Source organism: Sceloporus occidentalis, unplaced genomic scaffold (assembly GCF_023333645.1).
Source record: "Sceloporus occidentalis isolate IW3139 unplaced genomic scaffold, rSceOcc1.0.p SCAF_238, whole genome shotgun sequence".
In the NCBI taxonomy this organism is placed as follows: domain Eukaryota; kingdom Metazoa; phylum Chordata; class Lepidosauria; order Squamata; family Phrynosomatidae; genus Sceloporus; species Sceloporus occidentalis.
The window spans coordinates 982,323-997,950 of NW_028317218.1; the positions used below are offsets into that span (position 1 = coordinate 982,323).

The 15,628-nt window shown below is 42.9% G+C and overlaps 1 protein-coding gene across 3 annotated transcripts in view; it reads left to right on the forward strand.

Annotated features, from left to right (window-relative positions):
* The window catches only part of LOC149276469 (xylosyl- and glucuronyltransferase LARGE1-like), an 87,733-nt gene that overhangs the window by 14,015 nt on the left and 58,090 nt on the right, over positions 1 to 15,628 (forward strand). For all 3 annotated transcript variants that reach the window (XM_089503618.1, XM_089503619.1, XM_089503620.1), the window contains exon 2: positions 11,020 to 11,315. In XM_089503618.1, the coding sequence (XP_089359744.1) occupies positions 11,020 to 11,315 (296 nt within the window). The remainder of the gene's footprint in view (positions 1 to 11,019; positions 11,316 to 15,628) is intronic.

Here is a 15,628-nt window from a genome sequence, read left to right on the forward strand (position 1 = left end):
TCCATGCCCATCAATTAAAAGGCCACACCCACAGCCCTAATGGGTACGGGTAACGCAATTTGTTTAAGTGCCCTCCGTGACCCCCACTTCCATGAACCCCCCCTATGCACTGTGTACATTTAAAGGGACCACTCAGCTATTATACCCTTTTAAAAGGCATATAATGACCTAAGGGTCCCTTTAATTGTCTCCAGCGTTCCCAAACAAGAGAAGACACATCTTAAGAGCTTTTCTTATCAGACAATAATGTTATCGTTAATTGCACTCTTCCCTTCCCTTATTATACATATTATAATAGACATACTTTAAATAATTACTAGCACGCACGTGGATCGCTGGCGGTGTGGCGGAGAGTCCCGGACAATCAGAAGCCGTCTATTTACTGCATTGTTTCTTACGCCAGAGACGCGCTTCTCCCAAATGCAAATCACCAGCATTAAAATTTTAACTTAATTACCGACTAAAATTTCGCTTGAAGCGCAGCTGCAGCTAATCAGCTTCCCTTCGGAATAACAGAAGAAATAATCTCTTTTCACGTGTTATCTAGTAAGGATCTCGGAATCGCGGTCTATGGGCGGACTGGTACATACCCCACTCTCCAGTGTCCCCTGTAGCCCCATCAATGAAGAATGCGTATTAAGGTAATTTTTAAATATCGTAAATCTTTACTTTTTAAGTATCCTTCTTCTACAGACCTAGAGGCCGCCGTTGCTGTCAGTCATGTGATATTTTGGGTGACTTTCCCGGCTCAAACACCACACTGAGCTGATGCTTTACGGGAATGCTAATGAAGTCCGTTCCTCCATAGACTTTTATTACACTCCAACTGGTTGATTAACACCAAGCCATTCTATTGTTTATCCTAATCGGTAGGATAACAGGTCAGTGTGTTTGTCTAGTAGATTGGGGATCAGATAACAGAGCAAGAACAAATGGCTGATATGCAACATTATATTATGTTAAAATTTGGTTTATTTTGTGATGTCCACTATAATTCTGTAGAGATCCTTTGCCACAGTGACCCTCTGTCCTCTTTATTGGTGCATTTCAGTTCTGTGAAGGGAATTGAAATTCTCCGCTGCGTCCATCCTCATATATCACGCTATTACATGTAATCTTTGTATGGCACGTTAAACTCATCAGGCTTTTTGAGGGGATACGATCTCCCTTGCTAAGAATTCTTATCTTGCTTCTGCTTGTATTGCTTGGAAGAAAAGGATAGGAGAAAAAAAAACGAGATAAAAGAATTCAGGAGAGAGAAAAAGAAATACATGTTATTTTTGGCATCGCCTGCTGCTAGGTAAACACTGCAGGCTCGAGGAGAGGGACGAGGCAGAGAATGGAAATCTATAAATAAAGGTGTATTGCGGGCAGAGGTGTGCGGAGGACTTGCGTGTCACCGTGACTGCTTCTGTCTCCCATCATTTGTCCCTTGGAGTTGTCTTGTAGAAGAAGAACAGATAAATGGAACCGGAATGAGTGATATCAGCAGAGCCAAGGGCTGAATATAAGCCTTTACGATAAAGCCTTAACCACCAAGGTAAAATATTTGTCCCGGTAGGTGTTGAGATGGACTCCTGTCCCGGGCAACGTGTGGAACTCAAATGAGGTCCTAATCCGATCGACTGGTCTTGTGTTTACACATTAACCATGGCCCAGGGTGTAAAGGAATTAATACTTCCATTTTCCCTTCGAAAAACACATATTTTCCCCCGAACCTCAGAGTCTATAGAGAATGGAGTCAAACTGCTAAGCCTTAACACCCCCCCTCTCTTTGGAACCTGGTGAACCGTGCTTCTCTAGAACGAGGTACTGGCAAAATCCTCCGGATGGGGTGGACTACAGTTTCCGGAGGTTGGATGATCATTACACATGATCTGGTTTACTGTGACATGTCCATGCGCAACCCTGGTTGAGCAAGAAGGAGCAGAGCATGACTAATGGGGTCTAGTCATCGAAGGAAGAGTTGTGTATTCACCCTCCTCACCTCAATATTCATTCTGAAGGACCAACATTCTCTAGCAAGGCAGAGGTGGCCTTGTATAACTGATATTTAAACGGGCTATACTATACATTATACAGGGCGAACCATACTCTTCCTGAAGCAGAAGCTCACTGGGGTTGGCCATTCATAATGTATACCAAAGTCAAGAAATTTAAAGTCAACTCTTCCTTTAGTGGGTGAGCCCACTGCCCAATTGGCTTAAGGATCATATAACCAACGTTGTCTATCTGGGCCACCACCGATCAATGATGGAGAACCTGAAGTTAAAGGCTGTGGATAAGATCAGGGTCACCACGAATGACCACAAAGCCACCATTTCCTCACCTACTATGAGAGTTACTCTGTCATCTGCTCCATGATACACTTTCTAAACCCCACAATAATTAATGTTAACATTTTGTGTTACTTTTGACACCCGATGAAGGTGATTGATCCATGAAACCCAGCATTATGTCTACACGGTAACACCACATACGGTTTGATTACCAACCCACACGGCATACGGCCCTACCTCCCATTTAAATCTTACCCCCTGCCTGGATTCTGACAGCTCCCTCTGGCCGGGATAGGAGGCAATTGCTTCTTTCATTGTCACCGGAGTCTATTCATCACATCCCCGCAGCTGTACAGCTGGTACAGAAAGCTGATTTATCTATGGAGAGGAATCCTGTTGAGACGTTTCAGGCCAGCTTAAGATTCTCTAAACAATCCACATCACACTTTCAGGTTTGTAGGTCAGTAAGGGTTCATTGCAAAAAGGTTCCCGGACGGAAAAAAAAGCTTATCTGTGAAGTGAAAGCCGCCTTGTGCAATACCATAAGATTGATTCCATGAACTTGGGGGGTTTTGCTCCTTTATTATACCTGTTATTATGTTGACAAAGTGATACATTTGCAAGATCTTGTCTCGGACTCAAGACGCTTCTAGTAATGGGTTGAAAATGGAAAATACTTTTTGAAGGAGACTTTCCCGATGAGATTTGGGGGTAATATTTAGTTGGTGTTTAAATAACATAAAACCTGTCACACAATGCAGAACAACATCTCCTTCGTAGACATCACTAGAAGTAGCTGGTGGCTGCACCTTGGACCAGATCCTCCAAAAACTGAACCGGAGTTAAGCCAAAAGCATAGACAGCACACCCTGCCCCTCTATGTGGCTGATACATGAATATTCTTCCAGCAATAATAAATAATTAATGAGCGTAAGGCTATCCAGAATCTAAGAAAAGACCGACGAACGAAACCAGACAGGTTAGTTGGTCCAAATGGCCCGTAACTGCTCTTAACGGGACAGCCCAGCGTCCTACACAACCCCATCTGAAGGAGAATCTTCAGCTCTAGCTCCACCTCCACAGTCTGAAGGAGCCAATCATTGGCACAAAAGCACATGGAGAGTCTTGGTAGACCAATTGGAACTGTTATATGAGCCAACACTGGATCTGGCTGGTGTTGAGTATATTGCCGATGCACAGTGCCAAGCACTGCATGTGTTCAAGCCAAGGGGCAGGGGGTCGGGGAAATAGTGCAAATGCCTACGGGACGGGGTATTCTGCAGAAACCCTCTTTTGGGGGAGAAAATGGTGATTTAAAGGGGACAGGGAGGTATCGCGCATTAAGGAGCACGCGGTCCCTTTAAACCCTACGCTTTTATTCCTATACAAAGCTATCGAGCTGTTTTCCTCTGCAGCTTTCCGCAGGTCTCTGGCAGACAGCTGATATAAATAATATAAATATATATATAAATATAGGATAAATCCCAATGTTTCTCCGAGTGGTAACGCCGTCCACGCCTCACACCCGACGTGATGGATTTGCGCTGACGTTGTTTGGGCTGGAAACACGTTCGTTACAATAATGCGTTCAAACGGTTCCCTCTTTGGCTAATTGTCTCTGTAACTGTTTCTGAAGATCGAGATCTGTATTGGCAAAGCGTTGCTTGAAATGGATGCCCGCATTGATTAACAGATTTCTGCGATCAATACCTGCCTTGGCAAACAGATGCTTAAAAAATGATAGACGTATCGATCATCCGAGGCATGCCTCGCAGAACGGAGATCGAAGAGGAGGCAGATCGGCGCTGACATGACAAACGCCGCTAGGCACTAAAGGAGGTGAAAGGACGGCTGCTACGGAAAACTCTTAACCTTATGTTTTTACTTTATTGTGAGGGTGGTGGCTAACTGGGACAACCTCCCAGCAGAGGTGGTGGAGGGTAATACAGCGAGGGGATTTAAACATACATGGGATAGACATACGACTCCTGAATCTCAGAGAGTCTTTACAGCAGGAGAAGCGGGCAGACTAGACGGGGGCTGAATCTGCGTTTATGTTCAGATATATAGATGATGTATCTTTAGGCTCCTGAAGGCGCCATTATCTGTCTTGGAATGTAGGACGAAGATATTCAAAATACAGAAAGCTAAGGGAAATCTGCGCAGAAAACACAGTTAAATGGTACATTTTATTATTATTATTTATTGATTGATATATGTCGCCGTCCTATACAGCAGTGCCGCCTATAGCTTTACCTTCTTCGGGACTAATTTACACCTCTACATAAATCAGCTCATAAAAAATTTATGAAGAATTTGTCATCATCTGCTTTTGCGAAGAAGGTGAACAAAAGAATTAAAGAAAAAAAACATTTTTTAATGTATTCCTTTATTATAAAACCTTTTTTGATCTCTAACCACAGTGAGGATTGTAATTGCTTATTTAAAAATCATTAAAATAATAGATTTTGTTTCCTTTAAAGCCAGTTGTCGTTGAACAAAAAAATGAAACTTTTAAAAGGGTCGCGTTGTTCACCTTAATTTTGTGTTTTTTGTTGAATATAAACAAGGGGGCGGAAGAAGCCAAAGAAAAAATGCATTTTATTCTTCGCAAATAATACAGCAAATTGTTATTGATTGCAGAACAATCAGGAAGACTTTAAAACTCAGAAATGCATCTCTATATCCTACAGATGCCATAACTTATTATATATTCAACTAATTAAGAAACCCCAGGAGGCAGCGACCCACAGGAGAGAAAAGTGTGTTTGGTGGAGATGTAATTGGTTTGTATTGATATAAAAGTCAGGAAAAATACTTTTTTTCTGAATTCTATTAAATATATAATAATAATAATAATAATAATATTTACTCCTCAATATACTTACCGGGCTCCTAAAATATGTAAACATTCTTCATTGACCATGATATCGCCACCCAGTGGACAGGCTGTGAACTACATTAAGTGATAAAATAAACTGTATGGATTAACATAAATATATCTGTTATTGTTATTATTAAAATGATTTATTTATATAGCGCCAGCAACTTCCGCATAGCTTCTTACAGTCCATACGTAGAAAGGATCGGAGAAAACTAGAACTGACAGACAAAGGAAAACTGATACATTAGGTAAAGAGGGCCCGTCCCACAAGCTTACAATCTATAGGATATATACCGGTATATTCTCTAATGTTGATTTTTGAAATGACGGAAGCACATGAACCCATTTGGAATCGGAATTTCTCCTTCTCAACAGTTAATTAATTTGGGACTCTTAAGCTTCATGCTTCTCGGAGACTGTAAGGAACATGTTTTATAAGAACATTCATGTTAGAATGAGCTTAAACAGGATCATAAGATTAGTCTTGATTATATTACCAAGCAAGGCAGAGTGCGTTGGAACTCATCAACTCATCATAGTCTTAGATGTAATGTAAGGAAGTTTCACTTTACTGAGAGGGTGGTAGATAAATGGAACAGCCTCCCTGCGGTGGTGGTAGAGTCTACCGCAGTTAGAGAATTCAAACATGTAAGGGGTAGATATACGGCTCCTGAATCTAAGACGAGACCAACGACTGATTAAGGTTTGAGTCTTTAAAGCAGGAAATCTGAATACCAAGTCTCAGGTGGGTTTCATACTCGAAATGCCGCGATTCAGCAAGTCCCAGCGTTCATACCTTGACCTTGCGAGGCTGTAAATGCTCATTTCCATTCCTTTCATTCCTCTGTCTAAAACACAATAAGCTTTAAGACCTTCCCGAGTTTACACGCACTGATCCTCGCTCCCAGGAGGTCCCGAAAGCCTCTCTCTCTTTGCCTTTGATAAATCACGTCGTCCCCCCCCCCCCCCCCCCCCCCGGCTCAGAAGATGAGGGCATCTTGAATTTCTAGGCGAATGTCTCTTCCATCTCTGTCAAAGTTTAAATGTTCCACCGTTTGGAGAAAGGGCTTGATTCACCCACCTGCTGTATGGGGTTCTGTGCATTGGAATCGGGTACCACTTAGATTTTACTTTAAGCCTGAAAAACAAGCGAACATAAAGTTAGCATATGGCAGACATTCCCGTTCCCGCCCCATGTACAAGCTGTCGGCAAAATTTATTGAGTTAGGCTTTTGCTCTCCCATTAGCCATATGGCTTGAACCGGTATAGACTCAAAAATAAATCCCACCGCCATTGCAGCATCAGATAGCTATACGCCTTTCACACGGTGGAACCATTATACAGACTTCCGATCACAATTCCCCCACGTTATTAAAAATGAAAAAATGTATACAGCTCTAGCATATTAAGTAATAGTACTTGGTTTCCCTCTAAATGTTCTTAAATAAACATATATTGTTGCTGAAACGAGGAGGAACCTGATAAAGTGAGGGGCTCGCAGGAATTTTTCGCCAGTTTTATATTTGTTTTTTTTCCTATACTTTATTTCTTCTCGATGTGTACAGTAGGAAGAGCTGAATGAATCTGGTATGATATTGTGGTCTGGCTCAATGTAGGCATGCTTGGCCATGACTGGTGAACAAAATAAAACAGTGACAAATCGTGACGAGAGTGAAGAGTGTGAAGGGAGTGAAGAGTGTGAAGGGAGTGAAGAGTGTGAAGGGAGTGAAGAGTGTGAAGGGAGTGAAGAGTGTGAAGAGAGTAAAGAGTGTGAAGGGAGTGAAGAGAGTAAAGAGTGTGAAGGGAGTGAAGGGTGTGAAGAGAGTAAAGGGAGTGAAGGGTGTGAAGAGAGTGAAGAGTGTGAAGGGAGTGAATTCTGGGTTCTTTATGCATTAGAAGCATGTTCGGTGGTTCGTTCGGTAGCTCTTGGCGGTGGCATCAGACTGGTATAGTCTCAGGTTTCAGAATACTCCTATTTGCCCCAGTGACACATTTTGGTGGATCATTGGGGGTAAAATCCAGCTGCCAGTACAAGCAGTTCCTAGCAGTAGTGCTAAATAGTCAGCATTGTTTTTATCCAGGAAAAAAAAAAGGAACCGGTTCAGGACACGATTGCGCATCTGCGGAGGTGTCTTGGGATTTGTTAAACGACCTTACCCACAATGCCTCCTGGCGCTAAACGCGTGGAAACCGAGGCAGATCCCGGCGTTAAATGAGCAACTCTGGCCCCTGCCCTTAATTAGCAGATCAATTAAGCAGCAAACCACCAAATTAAAAGAGCAGAGTCTTTTCAGAGTCACGGCTTTAATTACCAATCCACCAGTGTCTTTAATTAACCGCGCTGGCGAGAGATCCGGAAATATTCCGCAGAGACTTTAAGGAGACTGAAGCTCCTTCACTCGCTACCTAGAAAAAAAGAACTTGCTATCAGAAATTTATCGTCTTTTTTTTTATATAGCAGTTTTTTTTTTTAAAGCGCTAGGTTAGAATAAGTTCAGCATAAAAAAAAAAAAAAGAAGTAGGTATGGCGGAGATGGTTGTGATATATGCGTGACGTAAAGCATTCATCAGGTTTTAGCAGCCAGGTGCCGGTATATGCATACAGAGAGTCGCATTTTATGATCTCGCTACAATATATCTCGCATTAATGGAATGTGCTTCAGATTTTGGGAAGTTTGCAGCGCGCCTGCCATCAATCGCAAAGACAGCGCTGAAAAACGCCAGGGAAGCCGTGTGTTAAAATGGCGGAGGGAGTAGTTGGATTGTGAGAATGGAGGAGGAGGTTTAAGGGTATGTTACCCCAGGCATGGGCAAGAACTTCTGTGGTTATTACACTGCTGGGGGTTATATTACTGTATACAGCGCTGGGGGGTTATATTACTGTATACAGTGCTGGGGGGTTATATTACTGTATACAGCGCTGGGGTTATATTACTGTATACAGCGCTGGGGGTTATATTACTGTATACAGCGCTGGGGGGGTTATATTACTGTATACAGCGCTGGGGGGTTATATTACTGTATACAGCGCTGGAGGGTTATATTACTGTATACAGCGCTGGGGGGTTATATTACTGTATACAGCGCTGGAGGGTTATATTACTGTATACAGCGCTGGAGGGTTATATTACTGTATACAGCGCTGGAGGGTTATATTACTGTATACAGCGCTGGGGGGTTATATTACTGTATACAGCGCTGGGGGGTTATATTACTGTATACAGTGCGGGGGGGTTATATTACTGTATACAGTGCTGGGGGTTATATTATTGTATACAGCGCTGGGGGTTATATTACTGTATACAGCGCTGGGGGGGTTATATTACTGTATACAGCGCTGGGGGGGTTATATTACTGTATACAGCGCTGGGGGTTATTACTGTATACAGCGCTGGGGGTTATGCTCAAGGAGATTAAGGCAATGTCTGGGTTCCAATATTCCCACAAGGGGGCCACACCTGCGATATTTAAATAAAGCACAAAAAAAATTACCTAAATAAAAGTACTTTTTCTTTTTAAGAGCCGATATTCCTGTTTTTCGCGAGATACGTGTCGCCCCCCTCCCCCGCTTCTGCTCCATAAACATGCAGTTTGTTTAATTCTCTTTCCGTTTCTAATTACTGCGCTGTAGGAGGATCTCCAAATCTACATAAGTCAATTCTATTTTGTTTAATTTGCATGCAATTAAAACAGCAGATTAAATGCCATTTGGCAAAATATCACATCCAGCACGAGAAAAGGAGACGGCGTAACCCGATTAACCCTTTCATCATTGAAGGTGTGATTGACCCGGGCATGGATTTGCTTAACATTCCAGCACCAGAGGTTCTGTTCTATCTACTCCAGAAAAAGGCAAACCCCGAATTGTAGCGATTTCCAATTGTACCTCAAAATGGGAGGAATTCCTTCTTGACTCCGAAATAGCCTCTGATTTCTCATGAGATCATCAAGCTATAGCTAATCCCGTCCTTATAAATAGTTATATCCCGTTATCCCTCATATTATATATTATATACTCTCCGGGCCGTATAACTAATCCCGTCCTTATAACCCGTTATATCCCTGTATATTCCTCATATTATATATTATATACTCTCCGGCCATATAACTAATCGCATCCTTATAACCCGTTATATCCCTGTATATTCCTCATATTATATATTATATACTCTCCGGCCATGTAACTAATCGCATCCTTATAACCCGTTATATCCCTGTATATTCCTCATATTATATATTATATACTCTCCGGCCGTATAACTAATCCCGTCCTTATAACCCGTTATATCCCTGTATATTCCTCATATTATATATTATATACTCTCCGGCCGTATAACTAATCCCGTCCTTATAACCCGTTATATCCTGTATATTCCTCATATTATATATTATATACTCTCCGGCCGTATAACTAATCCCCTCCTCATAACCTGTTATATCCCTGTATATTCCTCATATTATATATTATATACTCTCCGGCCGTATAACTAATCCCGTCCTTATAACCCGTTATATCCATATAGATCAAATGAGAAACATGGATTAACAGAAATGGCTATAATTTTTTTTACATAAATACCCTAACAAGATATTCAATTTTAATAAACAAATGTGTGTGTAATTGTGTAGTGTTGGAGTGGCTTTGTGGGTATGTATGTGTAAGTGTATACTGTTGCGGTGGCTATGTGTGTATGAATGTGTAATTGTATAGTGTTGCAGTGGCAATGTGTTTATGTATGGTTAAGTGTATGGTGTTAGAGTGGCTATGTGTGTATGTATGTGTAAGGGGATAGTGTTGGAGTGGCTGTGTGTGTATGAATGTGTAATTGTATAGTGTTGCAGTGGCAATGTGTTTATGTATGGTTAAGTGTATGGTGTTAGAGTGGCTATGTGTGTATGTATGTGTAAGTGGATAGTGTTGGAGTGGCTGTGTGTGTATGAATGTGTAATTGTATAGTGTTGCAGTGGCAATGTGTTTATGTATGGTTAAGTGTATGGTGTTAGAGTGGCTATGTGTGTATGTATGTGTAAGTGGATAGTGTTGGAGTGGCTGTGTGTGTATGTATGTGTAAGTGGATAGTGTTGGAGTGGCTGTGTGTGTATGTATGTGTAAGTGGATAGTGTTGGAGTGGCTGTGTGTGTATGTATGTGTAAGTGTATAGTGTTGGAGTGGCTGTGTGTTTATGTATGTGTAAGTGGATAGTGTTGGAGTGGCTGTGTGTGGATGTATGTGTAAGTGTACTGTGTAAGTTTGGGAAGTTGCTGCGGGCCGGATAAAAACTTGTGGCGGGGTGTAATTTAAAGACTAGAGCGTTGTGTTTTGGAGCTGGGGCGTAAGGCAAAATGGGGATGAGTTTAGTGTTAACTCCACTCACTCATGTATGCTACTCCCAATTTAAACCTTTTACACCCATATTTGCTTATGGCCCATCCTTTTCCCACCTATGCCCAGACTACAGATCCTGCCCACTGGTGCCCTAAAAGGGTCTCCCAAGTGTGGCTTCACCGCCAAACCAAGTATTGCCCTAAAAAAGTAAAATTAACTTTTACACTTCTAAAAAAGAAAATATACTTACATATTTCTACCTCTCCGTGTCGTACTATGAGGAAACTCTTGTTACCCCCCAACAATTTCATTACTTGCCGGACATGCTTTTTGGATACAGTTGGCTCCTGTAGGGTCAGAGACTGGTGTAGTTAATACCATGGATGAGGCGGCAGGTGAAAGTGGGCACGGGCAAGTAAATGGGGGGTTTTAGACTATAGTCTTAAGGAACCTACTCAGCAAACCTTTATAGTAAGTGGGGCTTGGCTTCCATGTACTGAGGATCATCTCTCTCTCTCTCTGTTTGCAGATGGGAAGTCCATCTCCCTGTCTCCGCTGGACTCTCAGTCCCACAGTCCACGTTACTCAGCCTCAAACCAGCGAGAAAGCCTGGAGCTGCGCATGCGAGAAGTGGAGGAGGAAAACCGAGTCCTGCGCAAGCAGCTCAGCCTGGTACAGAATCGGGGGCCATCACATCGCCAAGGCAACCGCTCCAAAACCTACTCCATGGAGGAAGGCACGGGCGACAGCGAGAGCTTGCGGGCCGGGATCGTGGCTGGGAACAGCTCGGAGTGCGGCCAGCAGCCGGCCGTGGAGAAATGCGAGGTACAGACCTAATAGTTTTAATCCTTTTTCCCTCCATCACCATAGAGAAACCATAGAGATGACCGGTCAGCCTCGATAAAGCATCGTGCCACTCTATGATGAACCCTCCAGATTTTAAAATGAATTCAAGCGGCAAAAACACATTGATATGATCACGTTGTCCGATTCCCCACAGAATCTTGTGTTCAGTAGCAGGAGAATAAAATGTATCCCTATTTAAATGGAAAATATTTTTTTTTTCTTTCTGAAATATTAACAAAATTCCAATTTGGATAATTTTATAGCATCCAGGGCCTCTGATATACAACGTAAAGGTGACATTAAATGGAATAACCCGGTGGTAATATTTACAATGATATTGTTGTTATAAGTCGAAAGTCCATGTTTTGTCCATTTTAGACTTAAGAGCGGACTATTTTGGGGACAGAAACCTCAATCTGAGCACCGTCCTCATTTGATTATTTACGCTGGGTCTCCGAGCCACCATGGATAAACTTGGGGGAGCGCCGTTGTGACACGCCCCATTCTCCGCCTACTTTCCCCTCCAACCATGGTGTTTTACCGCATGTGGGACCGCCCACCAACATCAGCAGGACCGCCTACCTGCATCGCTTAAAGGTCAGGGTAGCTAGAGCCGGGATGTATTTCACTTCTATGAGGATCGCAAAAAAAAAAGGACTTCAACAGAATTTAAATTGTGTTTTTATGATGGTACCCAAAAAAATGAATATTCACATCCCTTCATAACAAGTGGGGAGGAATAAAGCTTAAGGTTCCAGAGGAATGAGAGAGAAGACTTCACGGGCACTGCCGCTAAATAACTGTATAAATTACCATGATTAAGGCCAAAATCTTGCAGCCATTAATATCGTCCGCTTTTATCCGCCTTAAATTAACACTAATAAGAGTTATCCATCAATATATATTTTTTTGTTTACAAGATTAGAAGCGGACAGAAGTTTTAATCCCCGCAATTAGGGCAGTTCCGTTCCAGGACTCGCGGAGTTAATGGCGTGCCGTGTTTAGACAGAAGCGGCTCTCCGGAGGACTCGGAGCTCACATCAAATGGGCCGTGTAGCTTAGACAGACAGCGAGAGTCGGGCAGGTCTCGCGGGACGGAGAAAACTGGAGAGAAATCCGCTTCAGAATATTCATGTTTTTGTTAGGAAAAGTTTTCTCATTAATACTAAATAACAATTCAAAAGAATTTCATCTGAATAAGAGACCTCTGAGGTCCAGAAAGGTTATGTAACGGTATCAGCTTCGACTCCATGTGCTTTTAAAAGGATGTTTTTTGAAGCTGGGGCATTTAAAAGCCAATCTCTGTGTGATTCCAGCCAATCAGAGTTCTTGGTTTCTTTTTGGGATCAGAATCAAGACGTTTTATGCCCTTTGGTTATTGCCCTGCGTTCTCAGTTGCCTCTGGGATTTTTTTGCCCACGTGCATTGGACCCCTGGAACAGAGGGGGATTTCGCACAGTGATGGCAGCAAGTCCCCAATGTACAACTCAAGTGACGTTGCCAAGAAATCCAGAAAACCTGAAGTCAGGAACCTCCGGATTGGCTACAAAAATAAAATGGGCCAATCAGGAAGGACTATAGTGGGTCTTATTGATCCTTTGCAAGCGACGACCTGCAAAGGTGAAAGCTGACCTCAAGTACAGTGACCAAGGAGAAGATGTTAGAGGTAGGAGCTTTGGCCCCTGACTCGAGGACCAATGGGAAGCAAGACACTGATACTAATCTTTTTTAGTTTTTTTTTTTTTATCTCCAATCCTTCATCGATTTCACCCAATATTTTATAAAAGCCATGTGGCAAGCTAATCCGCGTGCTATGACACGGCGACCCTCGTTGACCAAGGCATGTGAAGAACGTCTCGTCCGTAGAAGGCGCCGAAGGGTTTCATCATACCTGAGCTGGTTACTCATCTCAAACCCATCCAGAAAACCGGATACATTACGGACCTCCTTGGCATCCATCCTGGATCTGAAGCCTCGCATCACACGCCTAATTCCTTTCTGACTGCAAGGTTAGTGTACAAATCTGTAGGTAGGGATTAACTTCCAATTAATTCTTATAATTAATTCTAAATTGGACGTTCTGGCAATCCATGTGTGTGTCTGCGCGAGAGGAATTATCCCTCTCGCAAACATCAGGCGGTCTCTCTGCCTCTCATCCTGTAGCTTTTTCTTCTTTTTTTTTTTCTCTAGGATCGGTGCTTTTGAAGTTGGCGTCCTTTGTAAATACAAATTGTTGCTTAATTTATTCCTGTGTTTGCCCAACACAAAGGCCAGGCTTTTTCCTTTATGATTTTTTTTTCTCGCCCTTTGATTTATAATAGAGGTTAAATAACATAACAGATATTTAGAACCAATCTTGCTATTTTTTTATGCGTTACATATTGTTCTTTTTTTATTATCTCGTGGCCAATACGCTAAAGATTTTATCTCGGGAACTATAAACGGTGTTGGCTTTATAGTTTAAATCTGTGTCAAACATCTGGATGAAAACAACAGCAACGGGTAGGAATATGGGGACACCAAACACACAAACAGTTGAGTAGGTCCCTGGGAGCCACCGGGGGCTGAGCCCGAGACCCTGGCAAATTCAATGTGCTGTGAGCTATAAGAACCGCCAAGACTAACGGAGAACCTGTTACAAAGTTTCCTGCTTCTCTTCCTCCCTGGAGCCTGAGGTTACCTACCTCCAGAAGCTCCAGGACCAAAACTCAGTTGAAGTCCAAGAGGAACCGGTCACCGGAAGCTCGGGGTTGCCGGGAACTCAATGAGTTATCTCCCGAGTCCACTCTGTAGTGGATAGAACGCCGTGGATAGCCAGACCTACTCCTTATCTTTATCTGATTATATGCAAATTGCTTTCCAGAAGACCATTAACTCCCCGCGGAGTTCATTTTTCTAAGTGTCTCCATTTAAATTGGAGACCGGGTCACACTTTTCAAATGAAAAGTAAAGTGGCAACTTTCCTCATCACCTTCTCTTCAAGCCGTTAATTGCAGCAGAACCTTGCGTGATCTTCGGAATGCTTCTTCGGAGGCGTCGGTTCCGTATACTTTACACGTACCGCGTATCCCCCTTTAGAACGTCCCTCCGTGTCAAAGAATTACATCTGCACAATTTGTTCTGCTGTATTAGCAGCCAAACTGTGACATCCAAAAGAGTTTAGTGCTCTGGATCAAAGGCAAGGTGATCGTTGGACGCGATCAACTCCGGAGAACCTGAGTTTTCCATTAATCGGAACGGAATTCTTGTAAAGTGATGATAAAAGCTGGGATGACAACGCTTCTGCTGCTTCTTAATGCGGGCCTGGCTGTCACCTAAAGACAATGTCTTACATGAAAGGACCCGGATGATAAGACATTGAATTTCCCAGTTGGAATTTCAAAATTATTTTATCTCTTTTGCCTTGACAAGGATCGCCATTCAAGTCTCCAACTATACGGCTCTTGAGAGTGGACATGCCAAGTCTGAGTGGAAAATCTCTTTATGAAGACACACCGGAAGCCATGCATCAATAACGATTCCGGTTCAAAGATGGAGCAAGTGGCCTTATCATCATTCCAACGTACAAAATCTTTGCCCCAACGTCATGTGGTCTCCAATGGGTGTTATGTACAAAGACCTATCATGGCGCATCTCCCTCATACTTCATATGGAAGAGGTGCAGAACCATGTGCGATTCCTCCAACCCTCAGGAACAACGGTCTCCCCAATGACAATAAACTCAAACCTTGAAGCACTGGAGGTTTCTCAGATGCTCCAGGAGCCATTCGGTGGTCTCTGCCCCGATTTAAGTTCTCCGTAGGTTCGAAAGCTTAGTTGAGGGATGCAGACGCAATCTCGGCATCTCTCCTGACGTCTGCTGCTTAGAGATTCTTGTATTTCGAAAAGTCTTTATGGTTCAATGAGATGTTTTCGTCCTGCCGGTGTTTGTTAAATTATAAAGTACGTAATCGATAAAGTAGCGAGCCGTTAATAAACTCGCGGTCTCCAAGCTCCCCAAACGCAAATCTCTGCTCGTTGCGTTAGCTGCGACGCCAGCTTGAATCGCTTGGGCGTCACTTGGCGTCTCTCGTGCTGAAATCTCGCTCTAGGATTACTGATATGGTTAACCGAAGCTGTGAAATCCCAGCCATCCTCCTGAAGTCATGTGCTCTGCGGCCGAGCAGGTGCATGTAGTAAAAACCCAGGAGCTACGCCTCAAGGGATAACGCGTCAAACTCGCTCCCTGAAATCTGCGTTCCTGCCATGGCCATGTCTTCAGGATTGGAGTTTGATGCCCCTGGAGGGCTTAG